Here is a 26,198-nt window from a genome sequence, read left to right on the forward strand (position 1 = left end):
TCATCCCTCATTAGACCCATTATAGAATACAACACCCCATTTGGTATGTACCTCTCAAGACATCTGCAACAATTGGAAAGGCCTCAGAAATACCTCACTAAAAGAATCACAGGCCTAAAGCAGATGCCCTACGCTGACCGCCTTAAAAAACTCCAGCTATACTCTGTTGCATATCGTCTACTCAGAGGTGATCTCTGCTTAACATACAAGGCCATGTCAAACCCAGAGCTGTTGGACATGCTACACTTAAAGAAATCCCAATCCCTCAGAGCTACACGCTCCAGGGATCTAAACCTTGTCATCACAATAAACAAAACATGCTGGAGGGATAGGTTCCTGACCCAGAGACTCCCCAGACTCTGGAATAGATTGCCCATACATGTCAAGCAGAGTGCCTCTTTGGACCTCTTCAAGAGGAGCCTTGACGATTGGATGGGAGAAAGGAAATTCACCCCAGGGATCACGTCAGTCGCCCTGCTAGACAGGGGTCCAGGAAAGTAAATAATGTGGGAAGAAATAGCCAGGGAATTGTTATGGCTAGGCTTGTATAGGCCCTAGGGCTGATAGCCTAGTACCAACCTATGAACCTTTGAGGGGAAGCCTTCAGCTGTTGCAAGAAATGAGTATTCAGTCTTTTCTGCCATCCAAAGAAAAAAGTGCTTTGACTTGTCAGAGGATACAGTGCTGATTATTCTGGCTTTCTATTCAGATAATCCCAGTTCATCTCATTTTATTGTTAGATGTGTTATTCTCTATTTTCACATTTATTTAAAAGATATATTTAATATTTTATTTATGTGTTTACGGTAATTCCAGTGGGAATTTCCCCTTCTGTCTTTGACAAATGCTTAATTTTGCTATTTCTGAGGAAACATTCAGTATTTCTCTCAGAAGTGCAGTGTGGATGTGCTGTGTTAGGCACTAGGGGCTGTCTTGTCCAGTCTGAACTGGGAACTAATTGCACTTGCATTTACTTTTGTTACTCTTCTTTATTTCATCTTTTGTCAGGAAAGTATTGCAGAACTTGAATTTTTTCAGCATTTGTACATTATTTATTGTATGTGTGATTCTGCGCTGTGTGTTTTTAACAGCAGATCACAATTTTACCGCTGATTGTTATTTGAAGGTACTGTGGAGATTTTTCTCTCTGAAAAGAAAATGAAGTTTAAACTACTAAATGTTATTTTATGGCAGTTAACATGGTGTGTGGAGCTAATTTTTAATACTGTTATTGGCACACTGATTGCTTTGGACTTTGTGTACTGGAAATTATTTAACTTCTCTCAGTTTTATAAGTATTCTGAATACATTTCACTTTTCCAAAGACATGCTTCTGGAATTTTTTCTCCCCAGGCCTCTGCTGAAAATGGGCTGTGTCCCAGTTTGACTTTCCCAGTAAACAAATATTAAATAAAATAAATACATTTTCAAGCTGTTTTTGTGATAACAGTTTGGCAGAGTTTAGTTGTGTGGGGACATACTTATTACTAGAAACATTAAATGCTTATTGTGATACATTATCCAGTATGGTAAGTTTATTATTCTGGCTGCTCTTCTCTCCCGACTTGATGAATCCTAACTCTGCTACCCTCATCAAATCTGGTTGCATCTAAAAAGAAAAAACAAAATAAATATATGCTTCAGCCTACAGTTAGTGATTCTGTTGGGGCCACTTCTCGGCCTGCAGACCACTTACCTTTTTCCCCAGCTCCCTCTACTATAGTTCCCAGGCCACTATAGAATGGGGGTTAGACACATCCTCTGGGGCTGTTTCAGTACCTGGTGCAGGTAGTAGAGAACTAAACATTTTGGTACAGGAGTAATCCAGGATGTGACGACTTGCCAGACAGTAATACTGTGTCTCCAGATGTTTTACCTAGTAGTAAATTAAAAAAAAAAAAGAAACAGAAGCATCATCATACATCTGATAATCAGATTATAGTTGTAAGCCTTTTTCCCTTGTCTGAATGTTCTGCACACAGCTAATTCTGGTGGTTGTGTTCACTTACATGGCTGTAGTGCTAGTTTGGCTAGAGACCCATACCTCTCGACATCTTCGAGCCAGAAATCTGGACAAAGCAATAAATAAAAGTAGGATACAGGCCCAAAAATAGGGACAATTTTTAAATATTGCTCTTGAAAACTTAGAAAGTTGATAGAATAACAGATTTTGCATTAGTATGGATTTTCTGAAGGGTATGAAGTTTGAAACTGAAATGTTTGTCATTATTTACTAACCTCAATCTTTAATGATTTGTGACTAATTTGCCAGAAACCCAAAATTTTATGGAAAACGGACCATAAATATGAGGCAAAAGTCTGTACATTCTGTGAAAATCTGTACAGTTCAGAGGTATGTAGAGACCTTTTTGTTCTTTCAGAGAATAATGAGGAACCTAATGACAATGGTGATTTCCCAGTCTAGTCACTCTAATTCTTTGGAAGGTGATCCAGAGCTTAAGTCTTAACAAGTGTTCACTTTTCCTCAGATGATTGCTAGGTTTAGTGATAGTTTTGCTTGGGCGCAGTTGCAAATTACCCCAAAGCTAGGCAGGGTGGCTCTAGCACTATTGAACGAAAGTTCAATAGTCCAAATCCACAATAACTGAACACACTTTAACGAAAGCACTTTCACCGAAAAAGTGCTTTCGTTAAAGTACATTCTAAAAAAAAAACAAAACAAAAAAGAAACAATAAATCTTCTTTTATGCAGGGGGCAAGCCCCCCTGCACCCTCCGTGTGGGGGGCTGTGCACCCCCCCCTACTTTTATATTCTCACTCCGAGGTCGCACTACAGTGGGGAAAAGGGAATTCTCCCTTAACTGCACCGTAGTGCAACCGGCACAGCCAGCATATTTAACCGAACGTGCTGCTTCAGTGAACAGCACTTTCGGTTAAGGATGTTTGGTGATTTCTGCTTTGGCAGAAAGTGCCGTCGGGGATCTGTACAGATCCTGGCAGGGTATATAACTTTATGGAGGATGAGATGCCCAGTTCTGTGGCTGTACCCTCTGTCTTACCAGCCTTTGAAGATGTATATAAAGCTACTGCAGGACTCCAGTATGTATTCCAACAGTCCCTAAAAGGCCCAGAGAAGATATAGGGTCTCGTCGGATATATACCATCTCCCCAGCTGCCTGCTCAAATAAAAAGTCCTTGGCTTCATCTAATCCAACACTCTCTGATAAAGAGGGAACTTAGTTGGATCTTCAGGGCAAAGGGGATGTGTCTTTAGAATGTTAAATTATCAAGGCAATATGGAGAAATTTATTTTACAGTGTGGATGATTTTGAAGCATCCCTACCTGCAGAACAAAAGTCTTATGTGAGTGAAATTGTTTCTAATTTGACTGTGGTTTCGAAACATGCTTTTAGAGGTGCTTTTGAATGCACAGATACAATCTCAAGACATGTTACTGCCTCTGTTGTATTAAGATGGTATGCTTGGCTATGTAATCAGAACTACTCCAATGATTTAAAAGCTGAAATTTTGAATGCACCCGTAAGATCTGATGGGGGTATTTAGGATGATTCATGTACCCAAGTTCTCCCCTAATAAGGTGTCTTCTTTCAAGGGCAGAACAAACACAAATCCTAGCTAAACAAAAGTTAGCGATCTAAAACGAAATGTTAGGAGGACAGTTCTTTTAAACTAAACAAGAAGTGTTCCTTTCTGAAAACGGATCAGTCACAGAACAGTCCTACTCACCCCTCCTCCCTGACTCTTCCTTCTCTTCCTCCTTCCCTTAAGCTCTCTCTCTGCAAATAGTCTCTCACAAGTAGGTTCTGAGAATAATTCATATATTTGGCAGTTGATTGAAAATCCTGCCCCTTTAAGGGGAATTCATGTACATCCATCAGACCAGACAGAGGTTTCCTCCAGTGCTCCATCATATGGTAAAAGCAGAGGTCATAGAAACAGTGTCTGTGATACACAAATGCAAAGGTTTTACTCTAGAATCTGTTTGGTACCAAAAATAGCACTCCTGGAGACCCATCTAGATTTGTCCTTTCTATACTCCTTTGTAAACGTTCTAAAATTCAAAATGCTCACCTTACAGTTGGCCCTAGCAGCATTTTTCCACACTCCTATTTCATAGTGACTCTATATCTCAAGGATGCTTATCATCATATTCCCGTTGCTCCCAATTGCAGGGATTTTTTGAGATTTGCTCTGTCTGGCTGACGTTATCATTTTTCTGCATTATGCTTTGGGCTATCTACTGCACCTCAAGTGTTTACAAAGTGTCTGGCCTCAGTGGTTGCCTATTGCAGAACCCAAGACATATGTATTTTCCTTATTTACACAACTTGCTGATTTGTGTAGCTTTTGTATCCAGTTATTTGGAGTCCTTGGATAGGGTTGTAGCCCTCATTTCCCACCTGAGCTTTAAATTCAACTTTGAAGTCCTTCCTGACACACTCTTAACAAATTGTTTTCCCTGGTGTGTTGGATAGACACTGTCAAATGGATGGCCTTCCTGCAAGAATACAAAGATTTCAGCAAGAGAGTTCCTCAAAATACTTGGCCTCATAGCATCAGTGATCCTGATGATAACACTAGCCAGACTACACGAGAAAATTCAGTGGTACTTGAAGAATTGTTGGACCCAGCATCTTCATCCCTTGGATTAACATGTACTGATACTGGGATTTCTGAAACAGGAACTGCAGTAGGTACCACTGTGTCCAAAGCCAGAACACCCTTTCTCTCTTCAGACCCCAGTCCACTCTGTCCAGACTGACTTTTCAGATTTTATGTGGGGACCAGCGTCCATGGAAGTTCAAGTAAAGGCTTGTGGGAGCCTCAGGACACAACAAACAACATAAATGTAGTAGAGATGTGTGCAGTGTTTCATACCTTTAAAACTTTTTCACCACGTATGGATTCTGGGTGCTCTTCAAGTGGTCACAGACAACACTACTTTTATGTGGTATCTGAACTAGCAAGGGGATTCAAAGTAAATATCCTCTTTGTAAGTTGGCAGTGATGGCCTGGGAGCTAGCTTTACAGCATTTTCTGATTTTTTTTAGGCCTACATTTTATCAGAACAAAACACAGTGGCAGTCAGACTAAGCAGATACTGGATACATCCTCACAAATGGAAGCTCTATGTAGAGGTCTTTCAGGACTTGATCCAGATGTGGGGAACACCTGAAGTAGATCTGTCAGCCTCCTGTAAAAAAAGTGAAAAAAAAAATGATTTTCAAGGCATCCTTGCAGCCATGTTCAGAAGACAAACACACTGTTATTCCCATGATCGAGATCGTTCCTGTATGCATTTCCAACCTTTCTAGTGATTCCCAAGGTACATCTAAATATTCAGAATGACTTAACAAAGATGATTGTGGTAACCCACTTTTGGCACAGGCAAAGTTGGTTCTCCCTTTTAATGGAACCTGGCCAAGGGCAATTGCCACAAGCTTTTTCATAGACTGGATCCACTCACACAGCTCCGGGGCAAATGGTACACCCCAGCTTAGAGCAATTGCTACTGACAAACCAAATACCCCTGTTTGCACTATTTCTGGAACAAATCTTGTCCCAGGGTGTCCTAGAGCCAGCGCTTTCCTGTGTGGTGGACAAAGAGTTTTATTTAAGGATTTTTCCATTCGAAAGAAAAAAAGAACTTGAAAACCACTGCTAGATCTTTCCTTTCTCAATCTTTTTGGCTAGGTCCCATAGTTCAAACTGTTATCCCTTTAGACTCTTGTCTCTCAGACTAGCTTTCATGGTAAAACTAGACTTAGATGCCTAGTATTATTTTCCCATTGGCAGACATGTCAGACCTCAAGATTTTCTGTATCTGGCTTGCAGTATCATTTTTTTGGCTTGCACGCTGGATTATCTGCTGCTCCAAGGGTATTCATAAAGTATCTGGCTCCTGCAGTTGCGTATTGCAGACTTCAATTCATTCACATTTCTCCATATTTGGCTGAATGTCTTATAATTGCATACTTTTTTCCACTTGTCAAGAGTCCTTGACAAGTGTTCAGAAACTCCTTCTCAGTCTGGGATTTCAAGTGAAATTACAAAAATCATCTTGCATCCATTCTCACAGATTCCAGTTTTGGTGTTTATAAAAAGGGAGATACTATGATGGGTGAGCCAGTTTTTTCCTCAGTCTAGGTCTCTCCTTCTACCGTCCACCTGTTCTTCAGTCTGTGACAATAGATGCTTCAAATGTTGAATGGGAACAGTGTCAAACGGAGTGAAAATGTAAGGTCTGTAGAACTAACAGGACAGACAGCAAAGACAACACATCAGTGTAAAATAGATTGATGGCAGTCTTAAATACTATGAAAGCCTTGAATCAGCTCTGGTCTGCGGGACCTCTGCAAGTTATTACAGATAACACCACAGTAATGTGGTACATAAATGCGGGGGGTACCCAGTCTTTGTCCCCTTTGCAGACTTGCTATGATAGCCTGGGGTGATATCTGATTAGCTACGTTTGACTTTGTAGCCTTCATATATTCTGTTAGAGCAAAATATTGTAGCAGGCAAGCTAAACAGGATCAGGACAGTCCCTTGTGAATGAAAACTGCACCCATGGGTCTTCCAGTGGATGGATTGATCTAATTGTAGAAAACACTTCAGATCGAGCAGTCTTATTCCTTTCAAAACAGACAGTTACAGAAATTCTGCTCCAGGACTCCATGCAAATGGGCTTGGAAGACTGATATTTTTCCCATGGAATGGAATGTTCCTCTGTTTTTCCAGGGTCTATATTAAATCATTGAACGCTTAGAAAAGCGAACAATGATTTATCAACCCCATGTAAGCGAAAACTTACAAACTCGAATGCTTAGAACAGCAATTTTCGTTCCAAGGGAAAAAAATCGCTGTTCCAAAAATAAATAAATAAAAAATACACTTAAAACATTACATAAAGTGGGGAGCTTTGCCCCCCCCCTACTTAAATATACCAAGTCCGAGATCACACTACAGTGATGAAAATGGCAAAGTAATGGACGCGGCCAAGCAATTTCTTTCCCAGAGAAAGAATTTGCTTATATGCCGCTTCGTCATTTTGCCTTTTTGTCTTTTCAAGTTCGACCAAGTTGCATTAGAAAGAATGCGTCTTTGGTCATCTAATAGGGACCTGTTTTTCCACCCTTTTTGGTGATACTAAGGGTTCTTCTAAAGACCCAGAAGGACTTCCCAAAGATGATGGTGATGACTCCCATTTAGCCCAGGCAACAGTGGTTCTCCCTTATTTTGAAACTTGCCAAGAGCAATTACCACAACCTTACTTACAGACTGGATTTACTCACACAACAAAAATGTTGATGCCTTTTAGGCACCTTTTTTCTGAGGATGTGCAGAAGGTACTGAAGGAATCTAAAATACCTGCTAGTATGTGCATATGGTAAAGATTTTCTAGTTGGTGCCAATCCAAGAATGAGGACCTTTTTAAAGCCTGGTTGCCTGTAGTTTTTGATTGTGTGGTTACTGTACTCTGCTTTTTAGTCTTCTGTCAAGATTCATCTATTGGCTATTTTTGCTTGCCTGCCTTTGGATCCTGCCTTACTTCCTGTTCTCAAGTTAAGCAATTTTTGAAAGGGCTTTTTCATGTTTGTCAATGTAGAAAACTGATGTCTCCTCCTTGGGATCTTAACTTTCTACTTGAAAAGCTAACTCTTCCATTTGAACCAACTCATCAGGCTAATATGAGGTTCTTAACATGGAAGACAGTATTGCTCATTGATTTGACTTCTGCTAGAAGAATGAGTTACAAGCTCTTATGGTGAGTCAAGCCTACTCCATTTTCCACAAGGATAGGGCTCCTTTAAGAACAAATCCTTCTTTTATGCCCAAAGTAATTTCGGAGTTTAGCTTGAGCTAATCTTTTAGGTGCCCTGTTTGTTTCTCCAGAATCCAAAAACAAGGAGGAAAGGCTTCTCCATATTCTGGATGTCCCCAGGCAGCTTAGGTTCTAGTTGGGCAGTTCAGTCCTTTGGGAAAGCTGATCAGCTATTTGTCTTCTATGAAGATAAGAGAAAAGGACAACCAGTGTCAAAGCAGGCACCTTCTAATGGTTGCCTCTTGCTATTTTTTGTTGCTTTCACCTTAACAAGCCACTTACAGGCAGGGTTAGGAGTTAGGACTCAATTCTATCAGGGTATTGGCTTCATCTGTGGCTTTTTGGAATGGGCTGGATTCTCAAAGTATTGTAGAGGCATCAACTTGTCCCTTTTTACATTTACAAAGCATTACAATTATTTTTCAGCATCCAGAACAAACTTTGCTGGGACTATTCTTTACGGGCTTCTGGATTCTTAAACTTTTCTTCCACCTTATATTTTTCCAAACTATGAAAAACTGCTCTAATAGCTTAGGTTATTGCAGCAGTGATCTAATATTAAACATAGTGCAGTTGTGTAAGTAAACCTAACATAACAATAGATCTACTAATAGATCACTGTTGCATTAGCCATTCACTCCCTCCATCCCCCTTGCTTGTTTTTTCTTGTTGCCAGAGTGTAGATTATAAAACCTCATACATATATAGTTATACTGGTTTATGTAGACTTATTCTTTCGTAGCATTTTCCTTTCAGGGGTTGTAGCTTCCTTTCTTGGAGCAGGAAGATTTGTGGAGCTCTAACTGCCTTTTATATTGAGCTGTGCTTGAGCTCCTAATAGTTAAGATATTTGGAAGATGCGCTTAAGCTTTGAAAAGGTGGCCGGCTGGTCATATCCTTGGCAGGATATAACCCTAACAGCTTGGGCTACAGCACAGCAACAGTGATCTATCAGAACATCTACCATTATGGTAAATTTACTTAGATAACAGTACTTTCTGAAAGAACGTAGTAGTGGCACTGGTCTAAAACTGGGCAATCATGAGGTACCCTAATTTAGGGAGGCCGACATCCATCTTTAGCAATGATTAGCCTTACTGCTCCTTAGTAAAGTGCAGGGATTCTGCCACTTTTGTCCAGGTCTGTGGAGCTGGGAATGTCCTAGCCCAGTATGGAAATTCTGTCATGTAATGTAACTTGAACTTTTTGCCTAAAAATGTTGGAGGCTAAAGTTTATTTTTAGTTTCATATCTGTAGCACTCAACCTTTTAGCTCAAGAACTGGGGACAAAGGCAGAAATAATAAAGGAAATTTTACATGATGCTCTTTAACAGAGTAATGGCATGCTTTTCATGAACAAGCCTGTTGTGTTTATTTTTTTTTTTGGATGACTGTAGTCATCAAAGATTTGCTTGAAAAATCACAAGCTTACAGAAAACATAAGAACTTCAAGAAATCAGAGACATTCTGTAACATTAGTGAGAGATGAGATGGCTACGTGTTATCTCTGATTTATTTAGATTTTTTTTAACCATTTCAAGAGTTGGGATATTTTTGGTGGTCATCTTAACAGAGTCGTCTTCATCATCTCTCAGATATTTACTCCAGGGCATCATCCCTTGTTTTGGTGGAGGTCAGTAGAACATCGTTGCTCTCTAGCTAGTCTCCAGAAAGCTACAGCCACACCGCATTCGTCTCTGTATACCAGCAGGACTTTGAAAAAGAACAGAAACATAATCTGCATACTACGGTACACTATCTTTTCAATGTGTATACTGCAGTAGTTTATATTTTCCTTAAAGTGTAACATGGAAAACAGCATTAAGGCTTAGTAAGTGCCCCATATTAAACTCCTACAATAACTGCTAGTAACACAGTACTTGATGATTGAATAGAAAACTGATATTTAGCTTGTGTAGTGAACCTTATTGCATACAGTTTTTACAGATGATTTGCCAGCTCAAAATTATTCATAAAATCCAAACAGGTCACCATTGCTATTTATGAAGGTACTTTTATGATACTGGCAACCTAGCTCTATGAATGAGCCACGACATCACTCTGACCAGCCTAGATAACATGATTGGATATGTTCTAATCCATGGGTAGATGGAGGGCATCTTCGGTGAACTTTATGCCTACCACATGGCAGGGAGAGGAGACATTAGAGGTGCGGTTCTCATGTGCCATCAGGGGACAGCTTATGCAATTCGTCTTGAAGTTATGAACATTCAGGTAGTTATCCATTAAAAACACACCACCAGTTTGGTATGCTGACCTTTGGCCTTGCCGTCTCATTTCACTCCACAAGAGAATGAGAGAACATTGAGCATATACCAAGTGTCATAGATTAAGAGATTGGCAAAAGTGAGTGCTCCCCTCTTACATACACAAGTTGGTTTGCAGGGGAAATAGCAGGCATCCTTGGTTACCAGGAGGACTGGTCTCCACAAAATGTTAAGGACCCCCCAACACACAAAAAAAAAGAAATGTAATGGAAAGTTACCAAGTAGTCATCCGTCTTTTGTATATTAAAGCTTTCATAGTACTGTTATTTTTATAGTAACAGTATCCGTTGAAAAACTTCTGTATGTAATTAAACATGTCAGCATCCACTGTCATAGCTTATTTTTTTCCTCAGGTAAGGATGAAATGTGGGAGAAGCTCAAGAAGCAAGGAAAGGGATTTTGGTGCAGGCCTTTAAGGAGAACTATAATCATGCAGAATAATATATCTGTAAAGTAGCAGAAAGTGTTCTAAGAACTAAACCAACATGGGAATGGAGAAAGGAGATTCTGCCAATAGGGATGACTGCAATTAGGGATGCAGGAAGTAGGCAAGAGGGGCTGGAATACATTGGAGAAAGCTGGCAAAGGAACCAGGGTATTGGGAGCAAATAACTAGAGAGGGAAAGATCATAGAATGGGAAAGATGTCAAGACTTTATTTGGACTGCAGGTTAGAGATTGTCTTCCCTATCAGGGACTGATATCAGAGTATAGGCAAAGAGAAAAAAATAGGGGGTCCTAACAAAAGGCCAGCACTGATTAGAGTTTTTAATAGAACCTAGAATAGAAACTGCCATTAAAAAAGGAAAAATTAGTAGAGCATATAAAATATTGCATGATGGGCAGCCACGGTGATGCAACGATTATCGTTGCCACCTCGCAGCAAGAGGTTCTCCGGCTTGATCCTCAGCTGGAGTGCCTTCTGTGCGGAGTCTGCATGTCCTCCCTGTGGTCGCGTGGTTTCCTCCGGGTGCTCCGGTTTCCTCCCACATCTCAAAGGCATGCTGTAGGTGGATTGCATACTCTAAAATTGGCCCTAGGTGTGAGTGCGTGTGTGTGTGTGTGCCTTCTGTGGAAGGTTGGGTGCCGGGCTGGCAACTCAACACCGTAAATCTCCACTGCCAATCATGAGCAGACAGGTGATCCCCTGTGGCGACCCCTAACCGGGAAAAGCCGAAAGAAGAAGGAAATAAATAACAATGTTAAGTTGTCTATCTCGCCTTCTTTCTTGCTGGTTGGGTTCGGAGCCAACTCGGCCATCTTCAAAAGCTCGAGAGCTACTTACTGGCTCGAGGCCCCCCTATATCCCATGATGCCTGGCGCTAGATACCCAGATCTCTATCCCTAAAGTCGATACACTCGGCTCCTGGGTCGCCTCTGTTACAGTCGGAGCGAAGTCACCGATCCCACTCTTCTCGGTCTTCTAGACTATCTGACCATGATTTGGAGAGAGTGGTGAGCAGGCTCCTAAAATCGCAGGCCCTGGCTAAAATGTTATCCAGCCCCCGTCATCAGGGTTCGGCTCAGCCTGTCTCTGCAGTAGTTCCTCCTTCGACTCATCCCTCGAGTTCAGAGCTGGAGCTTGCTGGGGCTCTAATCATGGAACCGTCGGCACCGATACCTACCCTTTCGGTTCCGTCGTCTGCTCTGATGTCATCCATGGTGCAGTCCTTAGAGGGATCTGGATGCCGGGACTCCCTCGTCGGCTCCGAGGGGGCGAGTGGCATCGGACCCTTGTCCGACCCCGTTCTCCCTCTCGGAGCTTCGGCGCAGGTGAGTTTGGCTCCTACATCGGCCTCTGAGCCGTCTCTCTCGATGCCGGGAAGGATCCCAGTCTCTTCGGAGCCAGAGCCTTCTCCGGTATCGGGAAGGGGCGCCTTCGAGGTCATGAGGAGTGTGCTGGCCTCTGAGTCAACCCCCACGATCAGCCTCATCGGCTCCTCCCCCCATGGTGCCTGCGTCTGCCTCTGCCCCTCCTCCAGACCCCCAAGCGTAGGGAACAAGTGCTCCAGGGCACCCCATTGGGTGTATCTTCCTCTTCTGAGGCCTCCCCTGATCATTCAGAGGAGCCCCCTCGAAAGAGGGAATGCAAGAGGAAGCATGTTGACTCCCCTGAGTCTGTCACTTCAGATACCGACTTGGAGGATTCGGAAGGGTCCCTGAGATCCTCCTCTGAAGATGTCTCTTTCTCAGACATCCTTGAGATACTTAGGCAGAGGGGGAACTGGACTACCCTTAACCCTTCCGAGGATGAGTCAGTATTCCTGGATGCGTTTGGTTCCCGACCCTCCACCTCCTGGGTGTTTCCGCCTTTCGATCCACTGATGTCTGTGGTGGCTCGGAAGGCATGGTCAGCCCCAGACACAGTGGAACCAACCCCCCGAAGACCCACAAAATTTATTACTGCACCACAAGACAAGCAATTTGTGACTAAGGGTGTTCCCGTTGATGCCATGGTGGTAGCAGCGGCCACAAAAAAGGAGTTGGCTGAAACTTCTTCGTCTGTCCATCCCCCTAATAAGGAATCTAGGATGATGGACAGATATGGGAAGCAGATGTTTGCATCAGCAACCTTCTCCATGAGGTCGCTGAACTACTTGTGCCACTTTACCCACCTTCAAAGGGATCTCATTAAAGAGCTAGGGGATACCCTTCAAGATTCATCAGCTGCGGGGGTCCAGGCTAAGGTTGCCTCCCAGCTGGCGACTCTTAATTTGGCAGTAAACTCCTCCATGCGGCTCAACTCTTATGCAGCCGATGGTGTGAGTAGGGCTGCAGGCACAGGCGTGGCCTTGAGGAGGCATGCCTGGATGCGGTTATGTAACTTTGCGGAACCCTTCAGGGCATCTTTCACAAACACCCCCTTTGATGGTTCTGCTCTTTTTGGACCACAGGTGAAGGATACCCTTACCAGGTGTGAGCAGGAAGGCAAGACTCTCTCTGCTGTGGGAGTCCGTTTTTCCACTCCTTCAAGACCGTATCCCAAGGGTCAGAAGAGAGGGAAGATGTGGTTCCAGAAACCCCAGTGGCCGTGCCTGACGCACATGGAGAGTTCCCCTCCAGGGGCAGAGGAGGGAACAACAATAGACACTGCCCTCAGGGCAGAGGGGGTCCACAAAATCAGGGCCAAAGAGAATCTTTCTCTGACAAGCCCTTCCAGCATCCCTGAAGTGCTGCCCAGCTGTCCACCTTCGGAGGCAGTCGGGGGAAGATTATTGCTGTACCCAAAAGCCTGGCAAAGTATAACACAAGACAAATGGGTACTGTCTGTCATATCCGAAGGCTACAGAATCCCTTTCTTTCACACTCCCTACATTCCCAACAAATCCCTTCCAGATGTTCCACCCAATCTAAGGGATCAAGCAGTTCAAGAAATTTCAAAACTGCTAAGAAAAAGAACCATCCAGCCAGTCCCGGCAGACCAGCAAGGATCCGGAATTTACTCTAGGTTCTTTTTGGTACCAAAAAAGACAGGGGACTGGAGACCCATGCTGGATCTCAGCAGACTAAACAGGTCTGTTCAAAGAACAAAGTTCCAGATGGTCACGCTACAATCCATTTTACCCTTTCTGGGTCAGGACAATTGGATGTGCTCCATAGATCTTCAGGACACGTACTACTATATCAAAATGGACAGACGCTCCAGAACATTCCTCCGCTTCCAGTTGGGAGCCAGTCATTATCAGTTCAGAGCTCTGCCTTTTGGTCTCACCACAGCCCCCAGGGTGTTCACCAAATGTTTGGCAGTAGTTACCGCTCACCTGAGACGGCAAGGATTCCAGGTGTTTCCATATTTAGACGAGTGGCTCCTTACTGCTACCACCAGGCACCTCCTGCTGCGAGCCAGAGACTGCACCATCCAAACTTGCTCCAAACTAGGCATCACAATAAATTTCGAAAAGTCTGCATTGTCGCCTTGTCAATCTATTACCTTTATAGGCGCAAACTTAAATACAAAGGACATGTCACGAAACTTCCATTAGACAAGAGTGCTAGACATTCGCCGACATGTCCAGGTCTTATTAGGATGCAAAAAAATTCAGGCCAGATTCGCCCTAAAGACCTTGGGTCTCATGGAAGTGGCTATCATACTAGTCCCCCTTGCTCACTTTCATATGAGGATTCTTTAGTGGATGCTGTTCACCCAATGGTCTTTCCAGCAACTTCCAATGTCTCACAAAATAATGATCCCACAGACATGCAAAAACCAACTAGCTTGGTGGATGGTTTCCCCATCAGTACCCCAGGGCAGACCATTTGCTGTTCCTCCTCCAGTGGCTACGGTAACCATGGATGCCTCCCTGATCGGGTGGGGGGGCATTTTCAGGTCAGAACAGTCCAAGGCACCTGGCAGCCTCACAAGTACCATCTGCATATCAATGTCTTGGAGATGAGGGCCGTGCTTTTCGCGTTGCAAGCTCTTCACAACTCTCTTCCTACTGGGACCATTGCAATTCAAACAGACAATATGTCGGTAGTGTGGTACATCAACAAGCAGGGCGGAACCAGGTCCTACCCCCTATGTCGAGAAGCACCCAGACTCTGGCAGTGGGTGATCTCTTCCCAATGGTTTCTGATAGCAGCGCACATCCCTGGGAAGTCCAACGTTATAGCGGACAGGCTGAGCAGAGCAATTCTCATGCCTCAAGAGTGGTCTCTCAATCAGACAGTGGCGGACCAAATCTTCCGCAAATGGGGTCAGCCTTGCTGCGACCTTTTTGCCACCCCCTTCAACAGCAAGTGCAACAATTTCTTCTCTCTCCTCCCTCTTCCCAGACACCCCCCCCCCAGAGATGCTGTAGTTCACGATTGGCCTCAGGGACTTCTTTATGCATTCCCTCCATTCTCCCTGATTCCCAAATTGATACAGAAAGCTACCACATTGGGATGCAAGATGATCCTCATTGCCCCTTACTGGCCTCGACAAATTTGGTTCCCGTTCCTGCATCATTACCTTCTGGAGCAGCCCTGGACCCAGTTCCAGGCCTCCTGATCCATCAATCGGGCAGGCTGCACCAATCCCTCCAATCTCTCCAGCTCACTGCTTGGTTGCTCCACTTCCGAACTTAGCCAGGCTTCCGAACATCTCCCACTCGGTGCGTGAAATCTATCATCGCACAAGTCTACCACTAGAAAGACTTATGCTAGTAAGTGGAAACATTTCTCTTTCTGGGCAGAGGCTAGGAATATAGATCCCTTTTCAGCCCCTGTGCACCATATTTTGGATTTTTTAGCGGAACGTTTTCGTGCTGGATCTTCCTCTGCCATGATTAGAGTTCATTTAGCTGCAATTTCAAACTTTCATACAGGTCTATCGGATACTAGTATTATGTTCCATAAGCTTTGTAAAGCTTTAATCAAAGGGACTACTTTACTCAGGCCCCCAGTGAGAGATCCCCCACCTCGGTGGGATCTAAATTTGATTTTAGCTTCCCTGATACTGCCCCCCTTTGAACTGGCAGCTTCTTGTTCCTTGAAGTTTCTTTCTTGGAAAACCCTTTTTCTGGTTGCAATTACTTCAGCCAGAAGAGTTTCTGAGCTTCAAGCTCTTTGTGTTCACCCTCCTTATCTAGTTTTCCACAATGACAGAGTGTCTCTCAGGACTAATCCTTCCTTCCAAAGGTTTCCTCTGACTATAATTTGAATCAGTCTATTGATCTGCCTGTGTTTTTTCCAAATTATTCCAACAAGGTGGAATACAAATTGCATCAGTTGGATGTTCATAGACAGCTACACCTTTACTTGCATAGAACTAAGCAAATAAGAAAATCAGGCCAGCTGTTCCTGTCCTATGCTGAGGGTAAACAAGGTCTACCTGTGTCGAAAGTAACCTTATCTAGGTGGTTGACTTCAATCTTTACATTTATATATCAGCTAAGGAATAGAGAGCTTCCTGCTAAACCGAAAGGTCACGCCACTAGAGCTCTAGCTACTTCAGTGGCTTTTCAGGCAGGATTGCCAATGGAAACTATTTGTGCGGCAGCTACATGGGTCAATCCTCATACTTTTATTTCACATTATAAGCTGGACGTGGCCTCCAGGAGCAGAGCTGATTTTGGTTCCACTGTTCTGAAGAGTCTATTCCGATGAGCCACCCAGGATTGAGGTGCTAGGGACGCTGTCCCAACCAGCAAGAATGAAGGCGAGATAGACAACTTAACATTAAGAAGTTATGTACCTACCATAACGTTCCATGTTAGTTGTCTTCTTCTCGCCTTCTTTCTTGTGTCCCACCCTCCATCTCCCTGTCCTAGTAGACCGTGAAGAGTTCCTTATGTTTTTCTCACTGGCTGAGACTTCTCTGGCTATTCCTTCTGACTAGTAGACTCTCCAGTAGGATTTATGCATTCTAGGACAGGATTCTTGTATTGTTATTATTATGTCTGCAGTTAGACTTACCAAATGAGATCTGGGTATCTAGCGCCAGGCATCATGGGATATATGGGGGCCTCGAGCCAGTAAGTAGCGCTTGAGCTTTTGAAGATGGCCGAGTCAGAGCCGAGGATCGGCTCCGAACCCAACCAGCAAGAAAGAAGGCGAGAAGAAGACAACTAACATGGAACATTATGGTAGGTACATAGCTTCTTATTACATCTTACTGTGGCTATATCTGAAAGTACCTAAGTAGAAGTTGCTTATGGCCTCCACGGAGTATGCATTGCATTACTGTTTCTCTCACACACTATATCAGTAAAGCAAATTGTTCACTTTGTATAAATTACTTTCTTAATATTCCAGGGACTTCCATTTTTCACAAACTTCTGTTTTGTTCCTTTTAGCAGGTTCTGGGGCAAGTTCTCCATTAACATCACCATCATCACCAACCCCTCCTCCATCATTAGGTGAGTAAAATATTTTGTTTCATAGAGGAGTCATTTTCTTATTGCTTAACCAATTGTGTAACTCCGTGCTCTTGTGATGGTATACCTGGCTGCTGATGGCCAATTGGTACCTCGTCATTCACAGTCTATAGATATATATATATATATATATATATATATATATATATATATATATAGATATATATATATAGATATAGATATATTTATATATATATATATATATATATATAGATATATTTATATATATATATATATAGATATATATATATAGATGTATATATATATATATATATATATATATATAAAATGTGTGCGTGTGTGTCTGTGTATATGTATCTATGTATATTTAATGAGTCAGTGGCATCTTTTTGAGGGAAAAGTAGTTAAATATTATATTTCATTTTGCTGCATCCAAAATGTTTCTTGTTTCTCATTGTAATTCAGAAAATACATCATTCGTAATCTAATTAGTTTGGCAATTTAACTGAAAAATATTGAAGTTTTAAAGTAAAGGAACAGGAAAAGATTATTTAAAAAATCGTAGCCACTTAGAAACACTCATTGTAATGTTTGTGGAAAAGTAATTATACGAATTAGTAGGATCATATTCTTTAATATCCTAAAAGGTTGACAGTAGCCTTCAGATGATATATTTGTTAGAGAACCAAAGTACAAAGACAGTATGTTTATGCAACAGACAGACGTATTTTGACTACTTATGTTTTGTAGTTACCACAGGAATCTGGCACAGATATATACCTACCAAGGCGATAACTTGTACATACTCTTAATTAATGGCAGGTAAAAGATTGTACCCATTGTGGTCACCAGTGTCTTTGCCTTCATTGGCCGTGAAGTTTTCCTTTCCTGTTCAGATATGTTAGCCCTTTACAATGTCTGGCAGGGTAGGACTGACACATGATTTCTGTTAGCCAGATAGCATGATATGAAGACAATAAAGAACTGTCCAATATACATCATTAAACAGTAATACTGCACATATGGTTGGCTATGTTCCAGATGCTGCAGAAGACACCAGTGAATTGAAATTAAAACATAAGAACTTGTAGGAAGGCAACATCCTTACAGGTGGGAGAAAATGGGAAAGAACAGCAATACATTATTCTGTGTTACTTTATCTATATATGCTGTTTATCTTTGGAAATGTAAGAAACCTGATTATCACAGCTGCTCAAGAGCTGTGCTTTCTTACTGATGCTTCACTCTGCTGGTTGGAACTTCTTCGTAATAGATATTGTGTCTTATGGGTGACAGAAGGTCAAAAGTTATAGTTTGATTAAGAATGATAATCTTTCTGGTATAATTACTTTACCTGCTGATTTGTTGGAAGAAACGCATGTTGCAGCTGTAGTTGCAGCTGTGTGGCCTTCCAGCTGGGGTCTAAGAGCATTTAGTTGGGGGGGGCAAAGATAGCAATCAAATCTTATCAAGAGCCAAGAAATTTAAGGTAAGGTAGAATGGTGTTAGTACACCAAATAAAATGTTGCTTTTGTTGTAGAGTGAGTAGCATGTCATTTGGTTTACTCTATATGAATGCAGTGTATTGCAGTTATCAAGTCTTTTGAAGCATGAGGTAGACATTTTGGGCATAAGTGCCTGCAGTCCTTTAAGAGCTAGGTTACACTGAGTTCATTACAACAGCTCATCATACTGTCTATTTTTCCTTTTTGCTAATAAGATGCATCTTCCTGGTTTATATGTGCAGAGACACGTGAAATGGCAATTGACTGGAGGCTAGTACAGTGGGCAGTTCTTCCATGGACTGTGACCCTTTCATCAGGTCATATGTAGAAAGTATACTTATTTGTCACTAAGACCTAATAAATACATTGTATTCTGACCAGCCAAGGCTGTCCTTGATTTGCTGATATTGTAATGAGTTTAGACTGTATACTTACACATTTGCTTGTGTGTGTGTGTGTGTGTGTGTGTGTGTGTTTTTATGTATAATTTTCACGTCACTTACATGATTGCATGTGTAAAGTCATCCATGAGATCATTCTTGTTAATTCTTCTGTAGAAAAGCAACAGCTCAAGAAATGTTCTGGTGGTGTAAACATTTTGGCTTCCATTCTGAGACTCTCTCGTTTTTTTTTTTTTTTTTTTTTTTTGCAGAGACCAAATGCAATGTACTGCACAGTACCGGCATTTTTATTTATTTTGTATGTATTCATTTGCAGTAGCAGAGTAGATTCCCATAGACCTTTTTCAGACTCAGCCTGGGTGAGTTGACTGGCTAAATGACTTGCTCAGAGTCACACAGGCAATGGAGGCTGAAGGAATCAAACCCTGAACCACTGGCATATACAGTCATTTACAATTCCTTGTTACGTGCTGTACATCCTGTGTGCTGCACACTGTTTAATGTTAATCCTTCACACTGCCTCAGTGGCATATGGGTTCTGTGTCTGATCACAAGCCCACATTGGTAGCTTTCCAGAGCTCTGAATCCCCTCCTCTGACTCTCTGTGACAGAGAATTGGCTAAGCCTTTCCCATCAGCGGAAGCCTAACCCTTTTCACAGAAAGTCAGTTATTCAGTCTTTTACAGCCAGCTGTGGGACTTGCACAGTTGAATTTCCGTAGCAGTCTACATTGGTGGATTTCAGCTTCCAGACTCTAATAAGATTCCTATGGGAAATTATTTTCCTTTTTATTATTATATACTTGCAGTTTCTTTCTATTTTATTTAAATACGTATGTGTTTGTGTGTTCGTGCGTGTATGTGTGTTAACTTTTTGTTGTAATATTCTTACTATTGCTCATAATTCCTCAGGGAATTCTAGCTTACTACTGTGTTCTGTGTATGCTTAATACTAATGTTTTTCGGCTTTTCCCGGTTACGGGTCGCCACAGCGGATCTCTGGTCCGCTAATGATTGGCAGTGGATTTTTACAGTGTCGAGTTGCCAGCCTGATGCCCAACATTCAAAGAAGGCACACCCATTTATGCACGCATCTACCTGCATGTCTTTAGACGTCAACTCAACTATGTGGAGGACATGCAGACTCCACACACAAGGCGTTCCAGCCGAGAATCGAACGGGAGAACCTCTTGCTGTGAGGTGACAACACTAACCGCTGCTCTTTGTATGCTTAATACTAAAGCACTTATGGAGCTTTTCTAAAGTATTCTGTGACTGCAAAATGGAAGTTCTGTGGTGTCAGTTGAATACTAGGCTTCTTGTTTTGGTTTATCTGCTTCATTTAGAAGTTCTAAAAGGAAAATATTGCACTTTTCTTTTACAGTTTTTCCATGTATATGATCTTTACTACTGATTTAACACATTTTTATCATCAGGTTTAGCTCAGATTACTTTATTTGCATTTTCTGAGGAAATTTTATTATTTCAGCAAGGGAATCTCTTAAGTAAATGCTTATGTATACCATTTTAAAAGTTTCTATTTGATTTAAGGACATATATTTGATTTTTTTTTTGCCACTATTTGGACACGTGAATTTTACTTGCTACTGTGACTGTGTGTGAGCTATTTACTAGGTTGTACAAATTATAGAAAAAGGTTTATAATTCAAAAGGTTTCTACTATATGTTACGCAGTATACCCCTATTTACTGTGTGGTGACATAGTTTATATTTTCTATTATTGCTGTCCTTAGTCAGTCCTTAATAGTGTCAGTGTATTATTTTGGTTGATGTCTTTTCCCCTGACTTGATGGATCCTGATATGGCTGCCTTACCCCACCCCCAATCAAATCCAGTTGCACCCAAGAAGTAAAAAAATGAACAAAACTCACCTCATCCTACAGTTTGGGAATCTGTCATTGCCTTAAGCCAACCCACAGACTATTTACATTTTTCCCCATCACTGTCTGGTGTGAGCCTGCAGCCCTGTATTTTACTGGGGTCAGACATACTCCTGGGCTGTTGCAGTACCTGGTTCAGGTATGGGAGAACTAGAGACCCCTTGCCACACATAATATTCTGTCCCCAGATATTTTCTCTTCTAGTGTAGTTCATGGTAATAAGAAACAAAGACTCTACCACACAACAGACAATCAGGTTATTACCATTTACTGGGCTGATGTGGTTTTCTTAGCTAAGAGTGTTTTACAGTCAGTAATCTCAGAAACTATGCTCCTATTCAGAATGACTATGGGACTACCTTCTATACAGATCAGCCTAGTGGTACAGATTTTGATGGAGACTCTTAATACAGACAGTAGTGAACACTCTTGAGTCCATCCAGTCTGATTCTTCACAAGGTGAGCAGGTTCAAAAACCTACGCAAGTATTCACCTTTCCATAGATGGATAGCTATGTTTAGTGATGTACTTGACTGCAGGCAATCTGTATTTACGCCAGAGATTGGCAGTGTTTATGATCTTATTGAAGATGGGCCAAATATTTTGGCTGTTCTTCCTCTGTTACCAGCCTTAGAAGATGTCTATAAAACAGCTTGTAAAACCCTTTGGCTAGTGAACCAGTTCTTAAAAAAAGGCTTTGAGGAAATGCAGGGTGTACGCTGATCTTGCAGCTTTCTTTACTTCATTGTCAGCTGAGCCAGCTGCTGTTTATCTAGTTGCCAACTCTAACAAAAGAACTTTGGGCTCTTCTCACTCTTCACTGCTGTAGAATTGGCAAGGGCTTAGAATCTCAGGGAAAATAGTTGTCTCAGTCTAGTAATTTAGTCTTTAGAATTTTAAAATTATCAGGTCTTCATGTGGAAATTTATTTTGCATTATGCATACAGTTTATATGACTTTACTGTATCTTTGCCTGCTGAACAGAAGTGTTATATGAATCAGATTGTTTATAATGTGACTGAGGTTTCGAAACATGCTTTGAGGAGTGTCTTGGAAGGTGCGGACACTATTACTAGAAATGCAGCCACATCTGTTGTATTAAGGTATGCTTGGTTATATAACAGTATTTTTCTTAAGGATTTAAAAAATAAAATTTTTAATGCTCCTTTAAGTTCTGAGTTTCTCTTTGGTCCTTTTGCTACCCAGATTCTCAAACAATCGCATGCTAGAGGTAAATTGGTGCATGGGGTGTGTAGAAAGTTTCACATTCCCAGGTTCTGTTCTACCAAGGTGTCCAACTTCAAAGGGCAGAACAAACAAAAATCCCAGATTAAGAAGAATCATGATGCCAAGAAGAAATGGCAGGAGGATAATGTTTCCAAACTAAATAGAAGGGGTTCCTTTCCTGAAAAGGTCATTCTGTGCTAAACAGTGACTGTGCCAACCTTCCTCCTCTCCCTCAACCCACTCCCAGTGCCTGTTCTGTTTAGGCTTAGAGTTTGATTACAAGAACTGTATGATTTGCCAGTCCTTCATACCTGAAACCTTGCTGATGTTACTTTCCTCCCTCAATGTGTATTTGGAAACCCAGCCCCTTAAGCACCTCACCCAGGCTCAGATGGTGGGACCCTTCCACTCCTGACATCCCTCCTATCCCAAATAAGAAACTTGAGGGGCCTACTCCTGACTTTACACTTGCCCAGTCAGACTCTGACATACCCAATGAGATCTTGGAACCCACAGAACACCCTACTTCTCCTCAGATGCAAGCTACAGCAACCCCATTGGTCGCCAGTGTGATGTCTGAGGTTTGGTTGTCCAGAATGACTTCTGCTGCTGACAGTGGTGAGGGGGGGGGGGACTCCATATAATTATCTCTGAAGGACCCAAAACTATTCCGCAAATTTTAGTTTGGGAAGGAGGCATCAGGGTCTGTTATCAAGGTACGTCAGGAGTCAGAACCTTAAATTCATTTGAAAGCAGATGTCACACCTAAAAAGAAAAAAAGAAAACTAAAATGTTTTCCTCTCCAAAGATGTACTAGGGGAAAGGAGTGGATGGAATTTTTTCCAGGGCCTGTTTAGACATCTTTTGCTTCAACAACTTCTACTCCTGCTGCACCCCCCCCCCCCAAAAGTGGAGGATGAGGCAGACTCAGTGTCTGATTATCACTCCTTGGATTGCTCATCTCTGAGCCATTCTCCAGGCCTAGTGGCTCCTGATCATGAAGATTCCCCTTTCCCATGATTCCCCTGTTGAAGAAGCTTCTGTTGGGGAAACAGTCTATAACATGAAGAAACATTCTGAATGGAAATTGAAACAGATTTCTAATGTGCAAAAAAAGATATCTTTTAGCGGTAGGCATTCTTGCTACACTACTGTTGTCCTAAGGGCTTTTCTCACCTTTGCATCTCCTTCTACTGCTCATGACTCTCCGCCACCAGCCCCTAAAAGGTCTGATAGGTTTTATAAAGTGCCTGAATAATTGACATTTCTGTATTAAGAATCCCTTGGCAGAGCATTCCATGTTTTCTATGGCTACAGAAGAGCCTTCTATAGTCCAACCTGAAGCTAATGCCCTTCCAACAGATAAAGACAGTAGACCAGTAGATAGATTGGGAAAGAATACTTCTTACACTCTATCCTTCAGAGCTCTGAACTTTCAGACCCATATGACTTAATATTTTTTGTCTACTTTGGGGAACTTAAACAAAATTTTGGCCTCTGTGGAAGAACCAGCCAGTAAGCAACAGGTCATGCCTATGGTGGCGCAGGCTTTGAAATGGCTAGACATAACATCAGTTGCAGTTATGATGCAGTAGATGCTTCCTCCAAAAGCAGCTGCTACAGGCTCTATTATTAGAGTCTCATTCCCTTCCTCAAGCATTCAGATCCCCCTTTGAATAGGGGGATCTTTTATTTGGCTCTGATGCATCCAGTTTGTTTAAAACCCTGCAAGAACAGGGGATATAAAGAACTGCAGACAAATTTTCCTGACTTCAGTTCCCAGGTACCAGAGAAACTACCTTGCAAAGTCCACTTCATTTGCCCACAGGGAGTCCAGGACCCTTATAAGGTTAAGAAAATGCCTAGGAAAAGGTTCTAAGACAAACCATACAGGAATTCAAAATCTGAGAGGCCTCTCTACCCAGACAAATCAGCCTGACTACTCTCTAATCTCTGTCTCCCCCCTTAGTCCCAGCACCCCTTCTGTCCAAAAGACTTACCTCTTCTACAGGAAATTGGCATTTCATTACCACAGACAAATAGATTCTCTCCCTTGTTCAGCTTGGATAGAGAATGACTTGGAAGGAAGTCCCCTTCATTGAAGAGCACCCCTCCTTCTCATAATCAGATTGTTACTCTTTCCTGTCATTCAAGCCTTCTTAGTCGACAGAGGCAATAGAACATATGCCACAGCCATACATTGGAAAATGGTTCTATTCCAGACTTTTCCTTGCTCCAAGAAAAGAAGTAGAATAGAGACCTATAATGGATATGTTGCTCTCTCCCCAAATTCTTCTGCCCTTCATAATTCCACAAGCCTTCTTGGTATCCTTGGATGTAAAAGATGCGTACCTCCACACTCCAATCCACTGTTACTATGAAAACGTTCTGAAGTTTTTTGGCCTCTTCATCACACTTTTACATCTCTGCTTTGCCTTTTGGACTTTCTACAGTCCTTAGGGTTTTCACAAATTGAGACCATAGCCATCCATTTCCTTAGTTGGATGACCTGTTAATATAGGCATCTTCTCCACAAACACTTTTGCTCCATCTCAGGTTCACCATGTTCCTACTCTAATGTCTACAGTTCATGAGCAACTTTAAGAAATCCACTCTGGAGTTAACCCAAGACCTAGTCTTCCTGTGCTGCAGACTAGACACAAAACGTCACAGTCTCTTCTGCCTCCAGGTAAGGTACAGAGTATCTATATTTATTACCAGTCTCTCCTACCCCTTCAGACTTACACTGCAAAAGAAATTATCAGGACATTGAAATTCATGGCTACAACCATATCTGTGGTCCTCTTTGCCAGGTTCCATATGAGAAAAATCCAGTTGGTACCTGAAGTCCACCTGGTTTCAGCACTGCCATCCCCTGAACACCACCAAATCTAAGTTCAGAAAGCATCAACCTGAAGAAGATGTGGGCACAAACTCAGGTCCTGCAGATCTTTTCCAACTCTTAGGCCCCAGTTGCTCTCAGAATTTTGACAGACAACAAAACAGGCATGTAGCACATAAACAGGGGGGAACAAGATCATATCTGCTATGCAGACTAACTCTTATGGCATGGGTTCAGGCCACTGAAGCAAACTTGTCCCTTCAAGCTGTCTGCATCCCCTCACAGGACAATGCTTTGACAGGTTTGTTTAAGTAGATCAAGGGAAGAACCTCACAAATAGATGCTGACCAGATAGGTCTTCTTAGACATTGTCCACAAATGGGGTATCCTACAGATAGACTTATTTGCCTGTATCCACAACAAACAACTTCCTGTCTTCTGCTTCAGGACTTATTGTCCTCATGCATGGACAATGGACACCATGTCCTTTCTTTGAAAGGAGGTTCCTATATGCCTTCCTTTTGCTATACCAGAAATCTTAATAAAGATCCAGAGAGACCAACCAGAGGTTCTGTTGGTTCCCCCTTTTCTACCACCTAGGCCAGGGGGGGGGGGGATCATCACCACAAGCTACACCATAAAGTGGACTTGCTCACACAACAGAAGGGCTCACTTCTTCAGCCCAACCTGTAATCTCTCACCCCGGCACCATGGATGATAGGATTTTGATCCCTTTCAGACAGATTTTTTTTGAGGGCCTGGTTCAAGTTCTCCAGGAGGCAAGGAAACCTACTACATGGAAATCAAGATTTTCTATTTGGTGTCATGCTCATAAACAGGACCCTATGCAAATTGGGTTCTCTTTATTATCCTGTTTAATTTGTGTAATGTGTGAGCTGTTAAAAGCTGGCCTGGCATACTACTTGGCAGCTTCTGCTTGCTTACCACTCGACCATTTTCTTCTGTCTAGACTAGCGGGAAACCAGTTTCTGAAAGGTGTACTCCACCTAAAACCACCTAGGAAAGCTATTCTGCCTCCCTGGGACCTTAACATAGTTTAGGAAACTCACTTGTCCACCTTTTGAACCAGCAGCCCCTGATTCACTGAAATTCTGTACTTGGAAAACCATACTTCTAGCCCTTATCTCTGCATGATGAGTCTCTTAGCAATAGGCCCTGAAGACCTCCCCTTCCTTCCTTATCTTCCATAATAACCAAGTCTTTGATGAACAGTCCCTCTTTATTGTCTCAACTGGTTAATGAAGTAGCCCACAATCAGCCCATCAACCTCCCTACCTTTTATCCTTACCCACAAAATGAGGGAGAGAATACTGCACTGTCTGGATGTACATATATGGCTCAGATTCTGCTTGGATAAGTTAATGTCAGTCCGCAAAGCTGACCAGTT

At 42.2% G+C, this 26,198-nt stretch overlaps 1 protein-coding gene across 5 annotated transcripts in view; it reads left to right on the top strand.

The window, feature by feature from the left end:
• The window catches only part of PXK (PX domain containing serine/threonine kinase like), a 1,650,359-nt gene that overhangs the window by 1,338,260 nt on the left and 285,901 nt on the right, over positions 1-26,198 (top strand). For 3 of the 5 annotated variants that reach the window (XM_044078800.1, XM_044078797.1, XM_044078799.1), the window contains exon 17: positions 16,874-16,936. In XM_044078800.1, the coding sequence (XP_043934735.1) occupies positions 16,874-16,936 (63 nt within the window). The remainder of the gene's footprint in view (positions 1-16,873; positions 16,937-26,198) is intronic. The other 2 variants (XM_044078801.1, XM_044078798.1) reach the window with 1 other exon arrangement.

The sequence above is a fragment of the Protopterus annectens genome, chromosome 7.part1 (assembly GCF_019279795.1).
Source record: "Protopterus annectens isolate FY-2018-M chromosome 7.part1, PAN1.0, whole genome shotgun sequence".
NCBI classification, from domain to species: Eukaryota; Metazoa; Chordata; order Ceratodontiformes; family Protopteridae; genus Protopterus; species Protopterus annectens.